This window comes from Synchiropus splendidus, chromosome 16 (assembly GCF_027744825.2).
Source record: "Synchiropus splendidus isolate RoL2022-P1 chromosome 16, RoL_Sspl_1.0, whole genome shotgun sequence".
NCBI lineage: Eukaryota > Metazoa > Chordata > Actinopteri > Syngnathiformes > Callionymidae > Synchiropus > Synchiropus splendidus.
Window position 1 is genome coordinate 7,061,503 of NC_071349.1, and position 23,015 is coordinate 7,084,517.

Here is a 23,015-nt window from a genome sequence, read left to right on the forward strand (position 1 = left end):
AAAAGTAGGGCAGAATCCCTCGCTGTCAATTTTTAATAAAAATCTGTCATTTACTGTTTCACATAATGTGTTATGCGCACATTACTTCCCACGTAGCTGCTGAAGACGCGTGCTGTAATGTCCGCTTTCACAAGGTGGGACTGTGTGACCCACACCGTCAGTTTAGAACATACTTCTGAAATAACCTTATAACTGTATATTATTATAATGAACAAAATATAATACACTCACCACATTTTGATTCACAATAATTAAAAAAGAAAGGAAACATAAAACTGAACATAACAAGATGCTTAATTTTTTTTTTTTAAACAGGCCCATAGGCTACTTCCTCTCTGGAGACCACGCGGTGACCCCTTGTTCAGGGACTCAGGACTCTGGCTAAATGGATTTTTCATCCCAAGGGGACAGGAAGTCAGCTGTCTGCGTAGCATATTGATTAGGATTTCAAGTGAGCATCAACCGACGCCGTAGGCAGCGCGTCACTTGAGAAAAAGACAATGGTTGGGCCAAAAGTTATGTCATCCGGGTCTCGCCTGAAGACTTTGCTCTTGAAAATCTGACTCAGATCACTTGGTATATAATGCACCTCATGATAATGAGCTTCTCTCACAGTGACTTGGCCCTTTCTCATTCAAACTGATACTTCAGTACTTGGTATTTCAGGCTATTTCTGACTCATATTTTCAAAAGGACTTTTGCCTTCTGCATTGAAGTATTAGGCTTTCAACCCAAGCTTCTTTAACCTCATGGGGCGTCTCTTAACCTTGTTGGCTGTGCATGGATATAGTACCTCCAATGATCATGCACTTGATTCATGGTGACTTATGGGAAGCCAGTTGGAACCGGACACACTTAAGGCCATCGAAAACACCTGCCTCAATATTGGACACACAAGTCCTTGGGAGAGACAGTTTCAAGTATCATAGCCACGTTTCTACCCTTACTGTGTTCACAACCATTGGGTAGTGATGAAGGCTTACAGGGAGTGTAGGGGTTCGACTTCCAGGAGAGCCGGGAAGTAGAACCAGTCCAATGGCAGATGCTAAAATAATCCGACACACTTGAGAGATTATGTCCTGCCATTGGGAATGCATTCGATTTCACTGTGAAAAAATGGACATGGTTTCTGGATAGGGATAAACTGGGGCTTCTTATGTATGACTGATGGTGGAGGCACTACCTGACCATGGATACGTGAAAATCTTCAACAAAAGGACAAGATCAGAAACAAGTTCATCAGAGTGACTGCTGGTGGAAAGAACATAATGGAGGCCAGATGGTTTGGACACAAAGAGGAAGACAACCAGGTCCATGGTTGAATGGGAACATGAAGGTGACTGGAGGATGATCAAGACTGGTAAAGGTGGAGGACTTCCTGATGGTAAATGAAGGTCAATGTGAGACTTCCAAGGGATGTCATTTAACTTATACTAATATTTCTGCTTCACATGCTGATATGAATGAATCAAAGACAGTTTCTACATATCTTATTTGAGGCATCTGTCGCTTCCCAAAATGTAAAAAAAGAATTAAAATTATGATGTCCTGACATGGGTTAAGTACATAAGTTAGCATGGCTGCTTATGACAGACTGCTGTTTGAACACTCACATTCTGACTGAGTAAGTAACACTGTTTCAGGTACACTCTAGGCAGATGACAGGCCTCGAAGAAGCAAGCAACAGCAGCTATTTTTCATTTTTCACCGCACATTATCTCACAACTGTCTGTCTTTGCGGTCGCAGGTGCTTAGAAGGCTGCTGCGGTAAACAGCAGGATGCCTGAGCAGGTGTTTCTTCATCGCTTTAATGGAATATTCAGTAACTGTGAGGAAAAAGTGGTGACCATCTAATGCACTGATGAAATCTCTTCGTAAATCACATTGTAAAACCTGATTAAACATTGACATTAATAACAACTGAGGGGTATTAAGTATTGTTATTTTAAGATTTTATTGGATTTATTTGGCAGCAAGAGACTAAACGCCAGAAACTGAGAGTAGAAGAAGTAGGCGGTGGTACTGTGTGTTGCGATCTCTTCAAAGTAATGCCAAGAGCTAGAGTAATTTCCTGTTTGGATGGCGCTTTTTCTGCGTGCTAGTGGCAGCTAAACAACGTCAGGTGAGTGCTTGTTACACCTGCAACTAAATGTCAAACACCATTTTAGAGTTTTATATGTCCCTTCCCGACTTAGGAAATACACACAAAAGATACAGATATAATAAAGATAAAAATTATTTTATAATTGATTATTTTATAGTAGGTGTCTCTCATTTTTATACCCTGATCCCAGGTCTATTTGAAAGAGATTTGTAGTTCCAGTGTTCCTCCAGCAGGGGTCTTCCCATTGTCGTGAACATTCCTTCACTTGCTCTCAGAGGTGAGACAAAGAAGAGGTTTCTGCGGCCTGAAGTTTGAGACTTGCGCTCGTCACTTTCATCACTATCAACCTTCATCTTCAGCACCATCATCTTCACACCACTACCACCACCTGTCATCATTACCGTGGCCTTCTACTGCTAAATTTTTCTTCTCCCAAATCCTTCCCAGCCTCCCTTCCTCCCTCCTCCTCCCTCTTTCATCCACAGCTCCCTCTGTTGATCAAATGCATGTGATCTCATCAAAGCAGACCCAACGCTTATTCAAGTCCCAGCAGACAAACGGGCTTCTTTGCTGAGCACTGTTTTATATTGGTGTTTGAATACCGCTGACAGGAGACTGAACGTTGTAGACTTTGGTTTTGTGTGGTCTTACACCAGAGCCTGGGGTTCATTTTCTTTAGTTATCGTCGTCATATTACCTCTTCTATTCAATCCTTTATCAGAGCTGAGCTCAAATGGCCATGTGGTCAGTGTCAGTGTCATCGTGCTGTACTTTTATTTATACATTACTGAGAGAAATCTAGTTTGTAGCATTTCTGAATCATAGTTCTGTTAAAAGGAAAGACATCATAATTCACAATTGTTTGCTATTTTCCCCTTTAATTATTTACCTTTGGGAGGTGGCTATGTATATTTTATTCTGCAGAAAAATAAAGGGATGTAAATAACTATGAGTAAATACAATAATAAAAATAAAATAATAAATATAAGGAAATAAACATGAAAATAAATTATATATACACACAAACACACACACACAAAATTGGCACAAAAAAACAAAAATATATGAGTAATCTTTTTTTCAAATTTTTAAAAACTTAAAGTGGAAAAGATAGCGATCTGAATATGTGTCTGATGTGTCAATACTAGAAATATTTTAAGTTTAAAGATTTATTTGATTGCTCACAACGTGATCAGTTCTGTTTCACTGATTTTGTTTACATTTTTGTTTCCACTCACCTCACGTACAGTATATTGTGGTCACTTTTATGTATCGGTTTTATTCCCCACATTTCCACCTCACATTCCTCCAAGGCCCTCTATTTGTCTGGTTTTACTGAATATTGCTGACCTTTTATTCAGAAGTAACTGCTAAGCTTCATCCGGGAATGAAAAGATGTGAATGAATAACTGGAAGCTACGTCTAAATTCTACACACTTGAATTCAAGTTAAGGGAAAGGAAGTGTCTCTCTCACGTGATATGACTACATGACTACAGATTGTTTTCATTTTACCAACCCTTCTTGTGGTAGTATGTCTCTTTAATCCTGCTGTTTCCCACACTATAACCATATTAATTTTAGTCACTAAAAACAGCCCCATTTTCTCATGTGACCTTTGGGTGGGGGGGAGACATGCTTTTCCTGGACCATGCTCTTGACAAAGTGAGATGGGATGAGGACAGATATGAATTCTACCATCACTGCCGACCATCCTTTTAAAAGAAAATGCGTTTGGAGCGTCTTCTGTGCGTTATTCTGGAGAAAACATCACCGAGCACAGCTTGTGGTTGCGTGTCCGACTCCTGTCAGAGCTGCAGAGAACTCGCCTGAGCCAAGGGACAGAGACGGTGGGCAGAAGACAAATGTGGACTGGATCACAGCCATTGAACTGGATTTGTGCGTTAGTCCATGTACTGCTTCGTGGATTCAGCAAGTTTAGCAGTGTTTCTGGAATATGTTAATTTATCACATGACAAACCCTTGGCTTCCTCCCAGTTGAAGCTGGCCTCTGTCCATGCAGTTCTGGATGGAGCCTGCCCTGGGTGACTGAGGTTCTCATGATAGTCCTGACACCTTGTGAACGCAGGTGAGAGTTTTGCCTTCTGGCTGATGGATTTGTGGAGCATCTGATCCCGAGGGCTGGATGTTTTGTCTAAGGAGGAGGTGAGATCCTTTTCCGTTTGGCTACCTCAGTCGTCAACAGTGGCCTAACTAGCCACAAATACTGGATGGATAAAAGGTTAATATCTGTGTGTGTGTGCGTGTGCGAGACGAATCGCTCGATAAAAGTCAAACAAGTGTGTATAGTTACTGACTGTATTTTGCAATGCTGAGCCAGTCAGTTGGCTTGCGCTACAGTCCACTCCGGGTTTTCAGCGCGACCGTCTCCGGAGCCTGGAGGTGGATAAGCTGGTAGAGCCGCTCTCTCTCGTGCCACGCTGGGCCACAAGGGCTCCGAGAGACGCTGCAACATATCACCGAGAACCGAGATGGAGGAGAGGCGGAGGAGGGAGGAGAAAAGTTTCAACCTGACAGAGAAACTTTCATCATGAAACCTCACTGAGACTTCCAGCGGCAGTCGCTTGCTTTTCTCTGAACCAGCTTTTTTCTTTTTCCTTCAGTTTTTTTTTCCTCTTCTTAATTCACCCACTTGGTTCTTGCGCGCTCGACACTGGCGTGGGTTCGCTGTCACTGAGATGTTGAAGTGACCATGGCAGCTCAAGTGGCATCCGCTCCGACCAGAACTAACAACAAAAACAAGAAATTGTCCAGCGGCTTGGGAGCCGAGCTCATTCCGGGGAAGTCCGGAGGAGCAGCAGCGGGGGGCGCGCAGCGGACTGGACCGATGCTGGGAGCCGGCGATGGGACCGTGAACAACGTAGACCACCACCGCCGAGCCAGCGAGTCCGGCATGGTCCATTCAACTTCCCTGGAAGACAAGGATGGGAATAACCACTCGTCCACTTCGGCGTCGACTAACGTCTCCTCCATTGAAGCGGGTCTGATCTCGAACCACAAGCTGAAGTGCGCGGATCCGGCGCAGCAGTTTGCGCCACATCAGCAGCGTCAGATCCAAAGTAACAACGTTCAGGGACCCCGTGGGGACAGGGACCATCAACACCACGGTGGGAAAGAGAACCTGCTGGGGGGATCCGCAGAGTCCCAGCAGCACCTGTCAGTCAAAGGTGAGGAGGAGCTCACCTGTAAGCCCGCGGAGAGGATGATGGGCTCCAGGTACGAGAACTCCGAGTTCAACAACAACTATTACCCCCCCAGGGCCTGCTATGAGCAGCAGGGCAGTCAGCAAAGCATGGTGGTCTCCCACCCCCCAGCTCATAACAACATGGAGAACTCACAGGAGCCTGGGTACCACAACAGCCAGTACAACCAGTACCCGGCGTACAGGGCCGGCTACGGCGGCGGGGCCTATGGAATGATGCCCCTCACTGGAAGTAGACAGCCTGGCAACATGATGATGGGCAGCAATCATTCTTCAGCCAGCCACAGCAAGGGGGGCGGCTCTGGAGGCTTTCAAAGGTTTCCAGAGCAGCAGCAGCAGCAGCATCCGTCGGGGGCCACCCCGACCCTCAACCAGCTGCTGACGTCCCCCAGTCCCATGATGAGGGGCTACGGAGGCGGCTACCATGACTACAGCGGACCGGCTGCCACCCAGCAAGTAGGAATGGGCCTGGGGAAGGAGATGGGCCATCAGTACGGAGCCAACTCGACCCACGGCTGGGGAGCACAGCAGAGAAGTCCAGGGAATGGAGGCCAAGGACTGAGCAGGAGTCAAGTAAGTCAGACGTCCACCTGATCTTCTGCTTCAATGTCCTTAGTCTAAAGTGTTTTGCTGACTTCTGGTGGAGTTACTGGGGAGCTGCTTCAAATGAACAAGATGTATTCTGACTTTATGCATGAGCAATAATGTTTCCAATATGGAGTTAGGATTTGAAATGACCTCAAACGTGGCATTTCTCCAAATATATTGAGTTAGTCTTTGCATTTCCACTTAAAGATGTTCCCTGAAGGCAGCATGAAGTGAATTGATCCCGCCCACACATCAGGCCATGCTCTCTGACTCTTGTTAGGTCTCATGCAAAAGTACAATCACACAAAAACTGGGAAGATTAAAAGCAACAAAATATTTTTTTACTTTTCAGTTTCCTGCTTATGTTTAAGCGTTCTGCAGACGTTAAGCTGGGTATTGTCTGCTGCCTGCATTAATAGCCCCATTGAACCATCAGGAGACTCTTGTTTTTTTTGTCTTTTTTCTGCAGATGTTGTTGTGCTCCTCATTAAATGAAGAATGATTAAACCAGACAACATAATTTCAATTTCAACTGAGGTGAAATTGAACCCCACAGCTCCAAAACGTCAGGTTTCAGAAGTGCGTCATCCTTGTTTATTGTTTGCACAATTTAAATAATACAAGTGTCTGAAAGCTTCTTGCCTCTCACTCGCCACGGAGTCTGACTTTTCATTGGCCGTGGAGGCGCTGCTGCTGTGTCGGCACCACTTTGGAGAGGCGGCAGGAAAACAACAGTGACCTGGCCGCGGTGATGCATTCAGGCTCTAATGGGAAAACTCCTGACTTGGCAGCACTCGTCGGAACTAAGTAGTGTGAAGGGTTAGTCGACTGATTATTATTTTCACAAACTTGCCAAAAACACTCAGGAATGAAAAGCCTGGCCGACAAATGCGAGGGAGACAATCAGACAAAATGAATTGTGCAACTCGCCCGGATTGGACTGGAGAGGTCAGACATGATGTGAACTATTAGCTTCGCTGCTACAATTAGCAAAACATTAAAAACCTATCAGGAATGTTTGGCAGCTACTTTTTAACTCAAAATCCTTTCATTTTATAATACATTCAAGGCATTTTTTAAGGTTCTGCATTGTATGCTCTCTTAGTCTATCCATTTAAACATAAAATAAAGGCCTCATTTTTGTACTTGGAAAAGATGTTTAGCATGATGTGTTTTTAGCATCACTGCTAACATCAAGTGACTATCAGGCTAGATATTGTGGAACACGTAAGAAATGGGATTTTTTTGTGTGAGAAAGAAAGACAAATGAATAAAACTTAACATTAAACTGAAATGATTTAAACATTTAGAACAAAAAGTAGGCAAATATATGATACTAAACATGCTATGCTTTATGCATATACAACTGGCTTAAATGAAAGCAAAAGCAGACAATATTTAATCAACGTATGATGTCATGAGAAGACATCAGTAAATATGTAAAGGTGTAGTTGCAGTTGAATAAATATGAATACTGAAAAGTCACATTTGAGAATTTAAATGACATAAAGGAAGTTGTAGGGATGAAAAGTGAAGTAAAATGATGAAAAAAACATAGGTTTGAATTAAAATATTGCTTTTAACTTACTTTAAAATACGCTAAACACTAAAAAAATAGTACAAATAATATTAGTGGTAGATATCTCAATCAAGACAACAAACAGTTCGAAATTTGTTTCATGCCTTCCACATTGCTTTTATTATTAGGATATAGCAAATGCATATATTTATCTTTCGACTAAAGGGACAACAATTCATCCTTTCAGCAGAGAATTCATGTATATTTACTAAACAACAGCTTGAAGAATTATTATTTATCGTCATCCCCCCGCGTCTAATTGAAGACGACCCTAATAAAGTAGTTACACTCTATTGACAGCAACGCTTTAATGGCGTTTGAAGTGCAAGACATTAAACGTACCACAAAAATGATGACTTTTATCCCAAGGTGCTGCAATTATGTGGCTGCACTGAATTATGCGCACGACTGCCTGGCGCATCTGGACTACTGGAGGGCAAGGTAGAGCTACATGGCTTGGTTTCCCCGAACAAAAGCACTTCATTAGCCTACATTGTTTCAATCATTGGGTGGGGAGTAAGGGAGGGGGGGGGCGTTAAAATATTCATTAGAATAATCCTTTATCATAACATATATTTATCAAGATCTGGTAGAACAATCCTCAAAGTTGCTTCTCTTTATTTCCATAATGAGGTGCGCGCATCTATATTTTTCTGACTCGACCAACATTTCGGCAGCAATATATTCACGCAACAAAAGCCCCCATGTTTAATTCATATTTGGAGCGGCAGCACTTTTCTCCGGCGCGCTGACAGGCAGCGTGCGAAAGCCGAGCAATGTAGAGCATAATGCCGCCTCCAAATTGGCGCCGTGATATGACTGCTTCACTTCACAGTTTTTTTTTTGGGGTGGAAGCATGCCTCTGTCACCTGTTGGCACAGTTTCCCCTCTTTCAAATTCAATTTCCCTCCCCACCGCCTTCTCTTCAGGAGCAAGCTGTGAGCGAAACGAGTGCACCTCATTTATACCTTCCTCCCTTACCTCGCTCTCACCATTCAGCTCCACACATCAGGCACGCCGAATGTTCTATATATACTGTATTGAGAGGTGTGTGTTATCAAAACCACTGCGTCCTAGATTTTTTAAATGACTCTGGCCTATTTGACAGGAAATAGAACAATATTCGCTCTTCAATTTGTGACCCTATTTCTGAATCTAGAGAGCAGATGCTTCTCTGCAGTGCAGCAAAAAAATACGAGATTAGGTTTGTGTTTCAGAGGCATCTTCTTAAAGGAAGTACTCTTGTCTTGTTCATCTGAAATGTCCTAGGTTTACCTGGTAGTCTGGGTGACTCTCTGAAACCATTGAAGGAAAACACAAGGTCGGTTAAGGCACCGGTGCTGGATTGGAGGATTGGAGCTCACTTATGTATTTTCAGGATTGTCTTGAGATTCCTTCCATATTCCCATTCATTTCTTTCTGGTTAACTATATTTGCATTCATTATTGTTAACTAAGTTCTCTGGTAGTGGTATGGAAAAAATGTTTAAACAACAGAGAGTTCAAGAGCAGGAGTTAGCTCTTCATAAAATGTAATGATGATACGAGCTGTTGCCATTATTGTTGTTTTTTTTATTTGTATTTTCATTTATCTGCTATTAAAATATGTTTTAGATTTTGCGATTTAATCTGTTATTGTCTAGTCGAGCTACCTTTGCATCCAACAATTTGACTGTACGATTAAAGAAAACTGACTGGTGTCATCACCTCAGTTTGTACTTTGTATTTCAGACGTCTTAGCTAACGTTTTGCTCTTGATAGCTAGCAGCTGCGTTTGCTACGAGCATCTTCAGTCCAACGTGATCACAGTATCAAACAAGTAAATGAGAAAATGTTTCATGTGTTATCTGGTATGTATTATTGTTGTCCGCTAATAAACACTGATGTCAAACACACACAGAACAATACGAGTAATTAGTCGCTAATGAGCGAGTTGTGCGTTATAAATATTGTCGAGATAATTGTTTGGGAGCAAATTGGAGATCTGACCTATAAAGGGAACCGAACGGAGTTTCCACTAATTGATCGCTCTGATGTTTCGACTGTGTGTTTTCTGAGAATCAAAGCTGGGTAGTTCTGCACTTCAAAGGCGAGACGTGATCCCTTTCTTGGTTCTGTGTTTACCTTGAAATGATCCGCGGTGCTCTCCACTGCATACTGTTTACATTTCTTTCTTATGAATTATTAGTGTGATACGAACAAAGACTTTATAATGGGAGCAATGCATCAATGTCACATTGTATTATGCGGCTATCTCGCCGAGCCTTGTGCATGGTGATGGGCCTGACTGTGGCTGTCTGGGTTTAATTTATGGTCGGTGTTCTGCTCCGGACTGACAACCCGTGAGGCCCGTGAGGTCCGTGCAGGTGCTGCGCCCCCCCCCCCTCCATCCCTGTTTTAGGGAAGTTGTTTTCAGCTTTATTTATTTGCGTCCTTGACTTTGCATGTGTGAAGCCGGGAGCCAGCGAATGCTACTTTGTCAGCACTGAGCGCTCCGGATGTCCTCCTTTCTCCATCTTTCCTGCTCTCCTGTCAGTTGTTTGTTTATGCGGTTTTGTTTACATCAGCTTCCACCAGCCCTGTGCTGATTAGCAGCGGCGAAGTGAAATTCTAATTTGTTCTGTAAAGTCTGATAAGACCCTGCCTCAGCGTTTTTTATCTTTGTCGGATGAAGCGGCCGACGTAGGTAATTGGCAGGCCGAGGTTATCCGCCGTGTGCATGCTCTTCATACTAAACGCCAATTAATTCAATTAAAAATGTTAAGTGAAAGCAGAAAAGCACCCATCCAATTGTACCATAGAGTTTATGCTTATGTATGATTAACTCGCTCTTATGGTCCTTTGTATTTTGCCGACAGTGCACTCGGCGAACTCCCCGGGGTCGTAGACAGATGTGCGAGCGTTTAAAGTGGGAATTAAATTCGGTTTAACAGAAGTTCTGTCGTCCACTTGGGCTTCAAGAATTGCTGAGAACAGTTTGGACGTAGGAATATGGGTTGCGTCCTTCCATCATATGATATAGCAATTTGTCAGAAGCCATTCGGTGTCTATCATGGTTTGGTGATGCAGGAGTGGGCAGAAGTCGAAGTGAAGAAGCACAGACTCCTTCTTAGATATCTCCTTCAGCTCCTCCACCAAGGATAACCCAGTCCCTCCAGAATATCTTGGGTGTTGGGTCCCATTTGCACATGCCCAGAAACCTGCATGCCAAACTCAAATTCAGTCAGATATTATTTTACAGGGCCCATAACACTATGTCGCAGGAGCAGCCAGCTTGGACGAATATGCAGACACTGGAACCAGTTTATAGCTTCTATTGTGAATGCACCTGGAAGAGAAAGTTCAGACACATGCCACTGGTTCTCCACTTGCTCGGTGAGACTGTCCCAATGCCAAGGTACCTGGCTGAAGTGAGCCTTGCCTCTTGACCCTCCCAGGAAGTGTTGGGTGATGCAATGTCGTCTCGCAAAACCATTAAAGGCAGTCGGTAGAATTATGGACTGTTGGGAAAAGTTGGGGTGTGGATGAAGTCTTCTTGGATGTGTTTAATCCCATTTACAGTTGACTTCTTCAACAACATTTTGCACTCATGTTGGCAGCAGAAGTGGCTCTGAGTTCCATCTACTTGACATGTTATTGACCATCCCTTCAAAGAAAACCTGAGTTTGCGCGTGGTTGTTGCGTGGTTGGTTGTCAGAACTGGTATTCTAGCCGTGGACTAAGGTGTCCTGGCTTCTGTAGAACACTCACTGATATAGTACGGGTCCTTATTTCGTCAGTCAGTGTAAGGTTTTGCAGACACAAGCCTTTTGTTGGCAGCCTCTCATGCAGCTTGACCATGTGATCACTGTTTACATACGCTATAACGGTTGGTGTTAAGTTACATTAGAGTTGTAGTGAAACAGATCTGCATAAAAGAAATCATAAGTGGCCGTCTGAATCACAATGGTTCTGCATTGATGTGTCGTTTCTCACTGAACAGGGAATGTCGAAATACTGGAAGTTCTCTTGGTGACTCAAAAGGGGAAGTGATTCTTCTGAAAATGGGTTTGGCATGGACTGGAATCTGAACTGTGAGAAACTTCAGCGCGGCGTCTCTCTCTCTCTCTCTCGTCTCATTCTCACAAGATTGTATTCATTGTTTACAAGTCGTTGGTGGATATTGGGTTTCCGCCCAGTGAGTGCTGTGTGCCAGGTCACATGGTACTGCCCCAAACTGTCACAGTCTACCATGACCTTCACATATGCTAATTAGCCACGTGCAGCCTCACTCCTCCTCCTCCTCACCCTCTCCTCCACTGTCAGGGGGGAGGAGGGGGAGTGGCGGTGAGCTTCTAGTTCAAGCCTCCCCCTCTGTGGATTTATTTTTTGTGTGTGTTTGTAAAAGAAACGTTGTCACTTCACAGTATCCTATAAAGCAGATGGCCTTCTTTACAGATGGCTTTAAATTTCCCAGCTGTCTCTTCATTCCTCTTTTGTTCTGTCAGTGTTTTCCATGTCTTTTATCTATCTCCGTCCCGGTCTCTCGGTAGCCGGCGAGCTCTCAAGGGAACAGCAGTCAATTCAGAGGTATTTAGACAGCCAGCACATCCTATCGAATATTTATACACCATCCACTCAGATGTGAGGGCTATTGTACTTCTTGCCTCTCTGGAGCGTCGCCTTTCTCCCTCAATTGTCCAGAAAAGTGAGGAATTTAGACAGAGGTTTATCATCAATTAGTTCTTTTTGTAAATGTTTTTATTTTATCTAGCAAGAGTCACAAGCATCTAGATATTTCCATGCAATAGCTGAAAAACTGAAGCCGAGATATTAAGCTGCTGCAATTCTTATATGAAGCACAGACTCTTGATCCGATTCCCTCTGTGGTTTTTGTCCTGCTAGAAGTAGAATACGCCGAACAAATGGGAGTTTGGGAATGGCCTGGGATCCTTCAGTCTCAGCTGGGGGACGCGAATATGAAAGTCGAGGGATTCCACAACCACTTTATTAATCAATACCAACTCTATTGTGAAGATCTCGGAGAAGCTAAAAGAAAAACGAGCAAAGTCCTCGAAGCCGAATCTCAGGAAACGCTGACTCACTCGAGATAAAATAAACAGAAATGAAAGACACAAGTTTCAAGTCAGTGGAATACAAGTGTGGAACAAAAAGATGCTGCTCAAGAACAGGTTTTTAAATATGGGAAACGATGAGTTATAAACATGTTTGGACACACAACTGGGATCGACAATTATTTTATTCGGCGAGAAGAGCAAAAAACATGAAAGGAAGTAAACAAGAGTATAGAGGGAGCGGAACAACAGCGAGTGTGTGAGTTGTTATTTGACAGCACAAACATCCAGACCGGGCCTTTGTGAGATTCCGAGGAACGAGACAAACGTCATTAAGAGGAACTGTGTGGCTTCTGTTTCTTTCTATTTTCGTCACTCGCTACTTCACGCTGCTGCCGAGTTATTTATTTATTTATTTTTTACTGAGGTCCCACCATGTCGGCTCTGATTAGGATCAGCTCAACCCAAACACACGTGTCTCGAGAGTCTCCGTTACACAAATGAAAACAGAAATAATAGTGTATAAAATGGATGAAAATAATGTTTATATTCGACGTAAACTACAAGAATAAAGCTCAGATTTCTTAGAGGACATGGGCATCAGCACTAGTAATGTTTGATGGGGTGTTAAATGTGCTAATCATCGTGCAGACAGCAGGTGCTTTTAGATATATTCCGCGGTTACTTCCCTGCTATCAGACATTATTATGTTGTCAAGTGGTGTTTACGTCCATGAGGCTGATGAATGATGTTGATGGCAGCCTGTGTAGTTCCTTCATCTGCCATTGTTAGCCTGTCTGAGCGTCTCCATCAACAAATAATCATTCTTGTACCGAGAGAGTGCCAAGGTTTCACTTTTCAGTGTCTTTTGGACAAGCGGAGTGTTTATTTGGATCATCTTTAGATTCGTGACATCCCTCAGGGAGACTTAAATGTATCAGTATTTTGGATTTTATTTAAAAAAACAACAACACTGGTTCAGAAACAAAGATGACCAATACACCTCAGTGGACTGAAAGTGATGTCATCTGTCAGAGACTTTGCAAGACGTCCAAAATCTAATGAACTCAAATGTCATTTCTGACAGGTCAAGATCACGAAAAAAGAGGGTCAGAAATAGACATAATCAAGTCAGAAGTCTAATATACAGGTCTGATAGAGATACCCTTAAACAGACTGGGACACAGACCTGTTACACTAGAAAGTCCAAAGTCATTTTAACAGCATTATATTTGTAGCATAAAGTAAAATAATCTGTGCGAACACCAAGGCGGAATATCATCTTGGTGAATGAAGAAGCCAATAAACAGGATAAACTTTGTTTACGACATGTTTTACGCTCCCTTAACGCTGTTTCAAACAATGTTACCATCACTGATCATTTATTTCCATGCGTTCTTTGCATTAGTATTGCTGTTCACCAATATATCCACCAGGGGGAGCAGCACAGAGACAAACTCCAAAACTAACATGGCGACTGTGGATCGATAATGTACCTCATGTACAAAAGAGGAAAACGGAGGTAGCGTTGTAGGAGGCGGTGAGGCTGTTAATATATCTTCCGTTATATTTCCGCCGTTGTTATGTCTCTCATTATAGCTACATATCAGGTAGTAACAGCAACACTGCCCCAACAGTTCCCCGTGGTACTGCTTCGTTTGGTCCGTATCCGTAAGCTTTACGCCAGCGTGCTGAAATATAGACAAGATGATCGCAGAGCACAGACAGAAGGTTCCGTCCGTGTCACAGAGGTCTTAGGAAAACTACTGCAATCACCTGAGGATACGATTCACATCACTATACCTCGATCGCGATACAATCGTCTCTCAATGCATCACAATGTCAGAACATTGATACATAGGGATATTCTTAAAACTACTTGAGTGAAAACTACTTTTCCATTTTTTATTTTAATCTTGAAAGGCAAGCGTTACATGCGAAACATAAAAAGAGTCATAGTTGTCGCTTGAACTACTGTGACATTAAACAATTTCCCAAAGAAATGAGAAATGTTTTTCCTTTAACAACGTGCTGAGAGCATCTTAACCTGCAGTGCAGCTCACACTGGCATTGAAAGCCGGAGGTACAAAGCACTGTTCATTATTGGCTGCAACTGAATAAGTTGTATTTTTTCTATTTTAGTGAAAAATATGAAGAGATGAAATATCAATCCGATATTGGAGGTTCAAGCATCAGCATATATTGCCATATTTATATATTTTCCACACCTCTAAAGACGTGCCAGCGACGTCCATTATATACTTGGCAAACAAGGCACTTTGAAGGAGACTTTAGACTAAAAACTAAACAGTCCAAAACTCTAAATAAACCTAATAAGAAAAGAGACCTGTTAAATTAGGAAGTCCACAAAGACTTGGTTAACTCATTACTCAGTAGAATCTCAAGTCAGGATTGCTATCTCACTTTTATTTTGGTAAATTGAATTGCTGCGTTGAATGAGTGGGAACACGGAGGGTCCAGTTAGGAGACCAGTGGGCAGATGGAGACATGAGATGGCAGGAACACAATGAAATCCTTCAGCTGGAGCTGACCACCCCTTCCATTTCTCCTTTTATTTTGTTACCCAATCGACCCGACTGAAGCACAAGACTGCACAGACAATGCACGCAACAGCAGAAACTACAACTTCAAAATAGACAGAGGTGAGACAAACTGCTCCTCTGTCTGGAAAAACCATCTTGATTAGACATTGTCTTCTTCATGAAGCGTGTGGGTGGTTTAATCAGCCTTAAATCTATGATCATCACATTGATCCAAAAATGTTTCTGCATGAAGCAGACTCCAACTCGCAGTGTAAGATTCGGTGTCCTTATTGAATGGACATCCATAGCGACTGTCGGCCAAACATGCAAAGGTTACTGTAATGTCAGCCTCTTGCCAGAGGGGAGTGTGTAATACCACATTAACATAATCCATAGACGTCTGTCCCTCTGACAAACACGATGAGCGCACGGCCACAGCTCCGCATCAACACCCTCCGTATCAAGATTATGTAACCATATGAATTTAATTGGTTCAGAAACTCACAAACGGAATCACTGGGGCGTCACTTTTTACCATTTAAATAAATGGAAAATAGAACGCTTCATGGTTTACACACTGAAGTTTAACACGTAGAAAGAGGAGGCATGGATTTTGTTTGTCATTTTGTCATTTTACACAGTAACTGAGGCAGTGTTTTCAAATGTGTCCACCTGTTAACAGAAGTGTTCCATGATGTAAAGGCTTCTCATACTTCTTACCAAAGCCAGAGAAGTGAACAAAACTAGGGAGAAGTTGTATGTTATCTGTGTAATTGGATGTAGGAGAGTGTTTGCCGGCACGTCGCCCTCTCACCTGCAGGGGCAGCCATTTACAGCCACTGTTTAGATAATTATGCAGAGACCAGGCTGTAAACGGAAGAAGGGAAGTACATTTTGGTTGTTTATTGTTTTACGAGACGCCTTGTTTTCTTTTCATAATGAGTGTTATAATTAGGCTCCATCCGGAATTTGCCCGTGTCTCGCAGTTCGCGTCCGACATGTTTCAACTTTCGACACGTTCCACGCAGCAGAGTCACGTCCGAGCGTCTGCATCCTCACACGTTCTGTCTCAGGCTTTCAGAGAGTAAACAGCCTCTCCAAGTCTCCGCTGTCTTCCGTCGCTGCTCCTCGTTCCAATTATTTCCAAGTCTGGCTCTCTTGGCTGCTGCTGCTGCTGCTGGTGGTGGGTGACCTTGGCTGGTGGCTGCAGCGCCTACTCATTAAGTAGTAAAGATGAATGCTTCCATTATAGCAGGGGGAGAAACCAGCAGGGCCAATTACGGGTAATTAACAGTGGGGAGGGTTTTGCGGCGTTGGAGGGCACCGTGACCGGGGCAAGGGGAGGGTCAGAGGGGGGCAAGGTTCCAGATTTGAGAGGAGAAGCCGAAGGTTTGTGGTGTGTGGGGTTTAGAATTCACACGCTGATAATTAGTTCAGGTATTGAGTCTACAGGGACTGAAATATTATTATTATTATTTGTTTATGTTAACCACTCGAGAAAATATTTATAAATATAAACCTTATCAATGTTTGGTGGAAAGGTTTGAAAGCAATAGATATAACAGCAATTATAATAATAACAATAATAATTCAAAAAAGTGATAGATAGATTTCATATTACAAGAAAAGAGAGGCACGGACGAGTATGTTAGATGGTTCTCATAAATCATCATCATACGGTATTAGTATGCAGAATGGGAAAAGAAAATGAATTGCCAAAAAATAAAAACAAAAAGAATTGCAAAGTTGATATGAACAAAACAATGTTGGAAATACTTAAATAATAATAATATAAAAAATAAAAAATAAAAATAATTATATATATATCATAAATGTCAGCGCATGCTTAACTGCCTCTCTGGCAAAGCATTTTGTATACATCTACCTGTAACCACTATGTCTCCCATGGCTTTGTAACTGTTTGTCAACATTGTCATTCACTGGCACTGCAAGTCAGAATATTGCAGACGGCAAAGTCTCTGCACTTTTAACACTCTACATACATATTGGGATAATGTGTATCTCGATATTATTTTTATCTCGTAATGAACTTTATCTTGATTTGTGATTTGTGTTTTGCACAATATTTTTGGAACATATGTGTATTTTAATTGAAAAGCAATTATATAAAGCAAATATTTTGTTTCATTTTTGGTCTTGAGTAAAACAGATATGAATGATGGATTCATAAAAAAGAATGACACCTTTTAAGTATTGTACAAAAATGATGATGATAAAAATGTGAATAATGAGGTCAATAATCATAAATCCACCCACGACCTGTGGAATTTGGATACATGTTTCAGGTAATGACAAAAATTGCAGTTGCTTAATTTTCACATACCATACCGATACATGCCAGTGCTCCAATGTCTCCAGTCAGAAAATGGATGTCAGTGACTCAGCTTAAATAATAATAATAATTACATATGCATTCATTTGGTGACTTACTTGGATCACACAGTCGCTAACAAACCAAAACAAAGACATCTAATTGCTGGATGACCTGGTATGTTGGATAAAAACAGAGGTGTTTAGTATAGTTCTGCGATGTTGCTGTCTTCATGGAGCCGCCAGCCTGGGCGTTAAGCAGAACCAGACAGAGCTTGAACCCAGCAGACATTCCTGTGTGCAGACAGATGGAAAATTCAAGGGGGAATCCTGCATCTTTGAGGGTTTTAGAGGTGACGGGGGTCAACAGCCGGCAGCATCCTCTGTTTGACTCCTGATCCCTGTGATGTGATGTCACTCCCCCTCCGGAGGCCTTGGCGAGTCTGGGGAGCTTGTTAGGCAAAGGTCTGAGAATAAAAGTCCCTGAAATGCCAGGCCGATAAACCTTCAGCGCTAATGAACATTTTGGGATGAGTTTTTAATTAAGGGTTTATTTTTTTGCTGACGCGCTGTATTTTAAAATCAAGGACGGACACAAGGTTGTTCAGGTGCCTTGTTTTTCTCTTCATTTGATCCATTAGGTTTTTGTGTATGTAATGCTGACAGCAGGGTTTTATGTCTCAGTTTGGAAAGTGCACGACATTCACCCAAGTGTGAATACTGATGCGCCCTCCCTTGTCATACTTGTCTAATCCAGGTGAATTGGATATACAGTTGGTGGATGGAGACCTGTCTCCTCCAGGCCAAGTCAGCAATGAATCTGCATGATCAAGTCATTGCAGCCATGGGAGCCAAAATTCTGGTCCAGCAACTTCGAGTGCGGAATCGGGTTCAAAAGTGCACATGATCTTGCAATATATTGAGGGTTGCTGGGGTCATTTTTGTGGGCAACAGTGTTTGTTCACATTGTCAACTGTGCTCCAGAAAAATGGAGTGGACAAAAGGAAAAGCTGATGATGAAGTTTGCGCATCACATTGTACTTCTAAGTAGTCTCTAGTCCGAAGCTGAGCTTGTCGTCTGTCTGGTTAGTGAAGTGGCTTCTTATTCAGGCAAACTCAAAATGAATGAGCAGTCTACTTTGCCTTTGTTTGCTGGCCAAATCTTGCTTAGCCAATTCTTTCTTGCTTTGCTTTTCTTCATCCGTTTTGTGAAATAGCAAACAATGCATTGATTCAAATTTGGATTATGGATTGTACAAATTCAAACGTACCAATCTGTAATGCTGCTTACAAAAAAAAGCAAACAATAGATCCAGCTGCAGCCGCCAGTGGGTGTGCCTGTATTGCCGACTGCAACACCACCGCTATACAGTTACGCCTCCGATCCTTCTTCAACATGGAGGTTACATTTACAGTAGCTGTGTACTGTTGCTCAGTACCGGAAAGGGAAATGGCAGCGTTAAGTTCTAGTGTCAGGAACAAAATGCCTCAGCTGCTACCCAAGCCACTGTTGTGTCTTTGTTGCTTAGAAGTCCTGATATCCTTGTCTTTGGTTCTGGAGGTCTGCAAAACATGAAAAAACGGACGCCTGATTCTGGACCGTAGCTTTGGCGACCAAGTTACAGTCGAGAATCGGGCACCCATTTTTTCATGTTTTGCAGATTCCCACAAAGCCCATGATGCATTGCGGTTTTTCCAGACCTCATAAAAATGTCTGCACATTTCTACTCTTACGCTCCTCCCCGTTGGTGGACGGTATTTGAGGTGTCAGCATGTCTAACTGGGAGGTAGCCATGGGGCCGACCCCGGACTGAGATTATGTCTCATGGTTTGGCCTCAGTGGAGGAGGTCAGGGAGGCCTGACTTCTCTGTTGTGGCTGCTTGTTCCGATACTCCACCTGGGATATGAGATGAATGGATTGAAGGGAACACGGTACAAATTACAAACCAATTCATGTCAATCATTCTCTTTTACTTTGGAAAACCCTGAGAATACTACGATTGGCATGATGTCTTCGACCCAGCCCTGCTTCTATGTCTGTTGTATCTGTTGCCTTGTAATTACAGCTCTGTAATTCAGACGCTCTCATCAAACACCCACCACAATGAATTTGAGCGACTGCCTGTGAACGGAGGCGGCAAGTACGCATCAGCTCCACATGAGAACCATGCCATGATCAATATTCAAGGAGTAAAGTTCCGTTGCCGCCTGAAAACCGACTGGAATTGATGTTCGGCAAAAGAGTGAGAGGCTGGAGATTTTAAAGGTGTTTTTTGTAAAGTGCCAGCAAAGTGCTGCTTTCAAGACCCCTGAAATTGCAACGCTTGGTAAATGGATGGTTTGAGGAGTACGCAATGTATTAGAAGTCAATTGTGCATGGGAGGGCCTCTTTCCGTATCACTAGCCAAACAAGTATGTCATTTTGTGTCTGCGGATGCCGCACAAACACACACGAATTCGCATGCTCTCACTTTATCCCCTGTTGCTCAAGTGTCTCCCAGATCATTCTTGTGCGGGATTGCCAGTACAGTGGGGGTTACACATCGGAGACCATTACCCATAATGGGCTCCTTTCCCACAACCCACATATCCATTCCCTCCCGGTCTTCTGACATTTATTTTATGACTGCTTACATATCAAATATTTAAATAAACAGAAGCGCAGGCTTCGACTGCGGTTTGCCCGAGGGTTGCGGTGCAGAGGGCTGGATGATGACATTCGTTTCTGAAATAACGTGTAGTGGAAGGAAGTATCAGTAGCAATAAGGACGAATGGAGGAAAATGCTATGCTTGGCTCCAATCAAATCGGGCGGAGGAGGGCGGCGTGTTTTCAGCTTATGCCTGGCATCATTGGTGACAGACAGCTGTGTGCGTGCACGGGAGTGTTTATGTGTGTGAACATTGTCGCGGGGCTCATCCGTCAGCGTTTCCCTGGGACGAAGGAGGACGTGGGAGAAGGCCCTCGTGGCTCATAAAAGCAGCCCGACGTACTGAGGCAATATCAATTGTGCGGCAATCACCAAGGAGATCAGAACGTGACGCAAAGTAATGAAAGTGGAGGAAACTTGAATGGAAACAAAGTGAAACATGGCAATGAGGAAGGTGGAGGAAGAGGAAGGGCAGGCTGCGGTGTGAAGGTGAAGGAAGATTTATCACGGCTCTCTCCGGAGAGGTGGAATAGTCAGATGGAGGAATGAGAAGGAGAGAAGTGGAATTGGTGCTGCGTGCATGTAACTGCTAGGTCGGCCTTAATGTTGAATTTTATGAGTCTTTTTTTCATGAATTTAAAATGGCATAAATAAGCAACACTGGCTCTGTGCAGAGAGCGAACAGCACTGAATGCTTTGTAGCTATCTCAGTGCTCTGATAAATGCCTGTTGGAGTACAAAACTGTCTTTTAAGGATTTACACAAAGCAAAAAAGTTTGGCAAATCTGGCTGTTGTTTGAGGAGAAAAGACATCATCTCTGGAATCGAGATATTCACTTGCTGGCTAAGCAGTCACACGGATTTTGATCCTCTATGATGCTTTTGGCCACCTATCCTCACTCCCATGGTGTGTTGACGTTGGGAAGTGGACTTACATGTTTTATGCTGACACTGAAGTCAGTCTGACAGGTGGCATGTTGATGCATATTCTTCCTTGCCGTATAGCATTCAAGGCAAGAATCTGGTCCGAATGCCACACAGGGGAGACGTTCAGAAGCTCTCTTCACCAAAATGATTTGGAGGTCAGCTGCTATATATAGCCCTTTACGTGATTGTCCTCCTTATTGCCGGTGAAAGACCATGGGAGCGAGAATGGGTTGCTTTTAGACACTATCGCTGAGTCATTCCAAGCTAAGGGGGTGTCTGGTGTTGTTTTTGTTGATTCATAGTCATGACATGTGGATAGCTCCTCTAACATAGCCTGATGTGTTCTGTCGACCTGTCTTCTTGCGTGGTTCATTGGCACGGAAATCCAGCCAAGAGCCAGGATATTAATAGTTTCAAGTCATTGTCAGTATCCTGTGTTATCAGTGACAACATTGGCACGTCTGCTTTGTGGCTTCCATGTGGGGAAAAAATTCCCGCCCTCGACTGTGGCTAACCGGTTTTGGTATTGACTGAAAGAACGTGATAACAGATGCAGGCAGCCGAAATAAGCTCAGTCATTCAGGAGGGACAGAAAGTTGTAACCCTGACCATACACAGATTAGAGGGTGCCCCAGGGCAGACCCAGGATGTAATGGATGGATGGGTTCTCGCCATGGTGCATCTGGTGCGAATATGTTATGAAAGAAGCTTGCATTTCTCATGTTTTTTGAAAGAAATTAACCAAATATATTTCATAATAATTTGAAAAAATCTAATAAACAAGTAAAATGTTGGACATGAAAAAAGCTGTCTAACACACATTTCTTCCCAAGTGAGGCAATGAAAAATGGTGGTGTTGGTAGTATTCCTAACCCTATCTCTAGTAACATAATATCAATATGCATTTTCATTAATACAGTGAGTAAATGTATTGGTCGCACTGTGTATATATATATATATATATATATATATATATATATATATATATGTATATATATATATATATATATATATATATATAAAGGTAGAGTGGCTGAGTGGTCCTGGTGTTCTGGCAGCCGGTGTTCTTCTGGCAGGCATCAGTGGGAGGCCCATTACTGTCAGGCTAATCTTAAAATAATTAATTGCGAAGTCGACTCTTTTTAAAGAGTATTGTAATTGAATCCTAAATTAGTCTTGGGAAAGGGGACACGTCCCGCTCTACTGCAAGTCTGTTCCTATTTTTCCGTTGGTATATTCGCACACATACTTAGTCATCAGCGCACAAGCAGGGAAGGGAGGGAAAAAAGACAACAGGCGAAGGAAATGCTAATGAAATGCATATTTGGGGAGGAAGGGGCCATCTATAATTTAGCCGTGCTCTTTGAATGTGAATGATGTGTCTGCAAGCACTGTGATTTATTTTTGTTGTGCGGAAGGATAATTCTGTCAGGGTAGGCTTTTATTCTTGTAAACAAATGTGGGGAAAGAGCAGGATAAAAGTGGCGTAGTAAAGTAAACAGACTGGTATGAATAATTTGTATCCAGGACGTGGAGGTTTAATGAAAGAGAGACGGTACATGTGAGGCCCGATGTTTAGGCTCTATATTTTCCATATTTTTTTGTCAGTCCTCCCTTTTATTCTGTCATTAGAAAGGTCATGTTATAGTACGCTAGAGTTCTGTTGACATTTGGTTTTACACTTAGTAAAGTATGGACATCATGACTGACAATGGTTTGTCCTTGTGAGTGCAATTGATGAATTCATTCATTCATTTTCGTACATTACAATATTAGTGGTGTTAAGACTCAAAGTAGTTCACGTTTTTTTGACAGCCCTAATAATCAAGTAACATATCTCAAGCATATGTTATAGTGTAATTACACTGTTTTTTAATAATGATATAGTCACAAAATCACAAGTTTCATTTTTCATATTTATTCTTTACCTGTCCATCTGTCTTTTGGCTTGACAGGTCCTAACTTTCATCACAGGATAGAATGTGACCCTGAAGGAAATTTAAATGAGTGTTGAGTTA

General features: G+C 42.6%; 1 protein-coding gene across 2 annotated transcripts in view; it reads left to right on the forward strand.

The window, feature by feature from the left end:
• Window positions 1–4,158: 4,158 nt before the first annotated feature.
• arid1b (AT rich interactive domain 1B (SWI1-like)) overlaps window positions 4,159–23,015 on the forward strand; it is a 174,162-nt gene continuing 155,305 nt past the window's right edge. For both annotated transcript variants that reach the window (XM_053845368.1, XM_053845370.1), the window contains exon 1: window positions 4,159–5,899. In XM_053845368.1, the coding sequence (XP_053701343.1) occupies window positions 4,817–5,899 (1,083 nt within the window). In that variant the 5' untranslated portion in view covers window positions 4,159–4,816. The remainder of the gene's footprint in view (window positions 5,900–23,015) is intronic.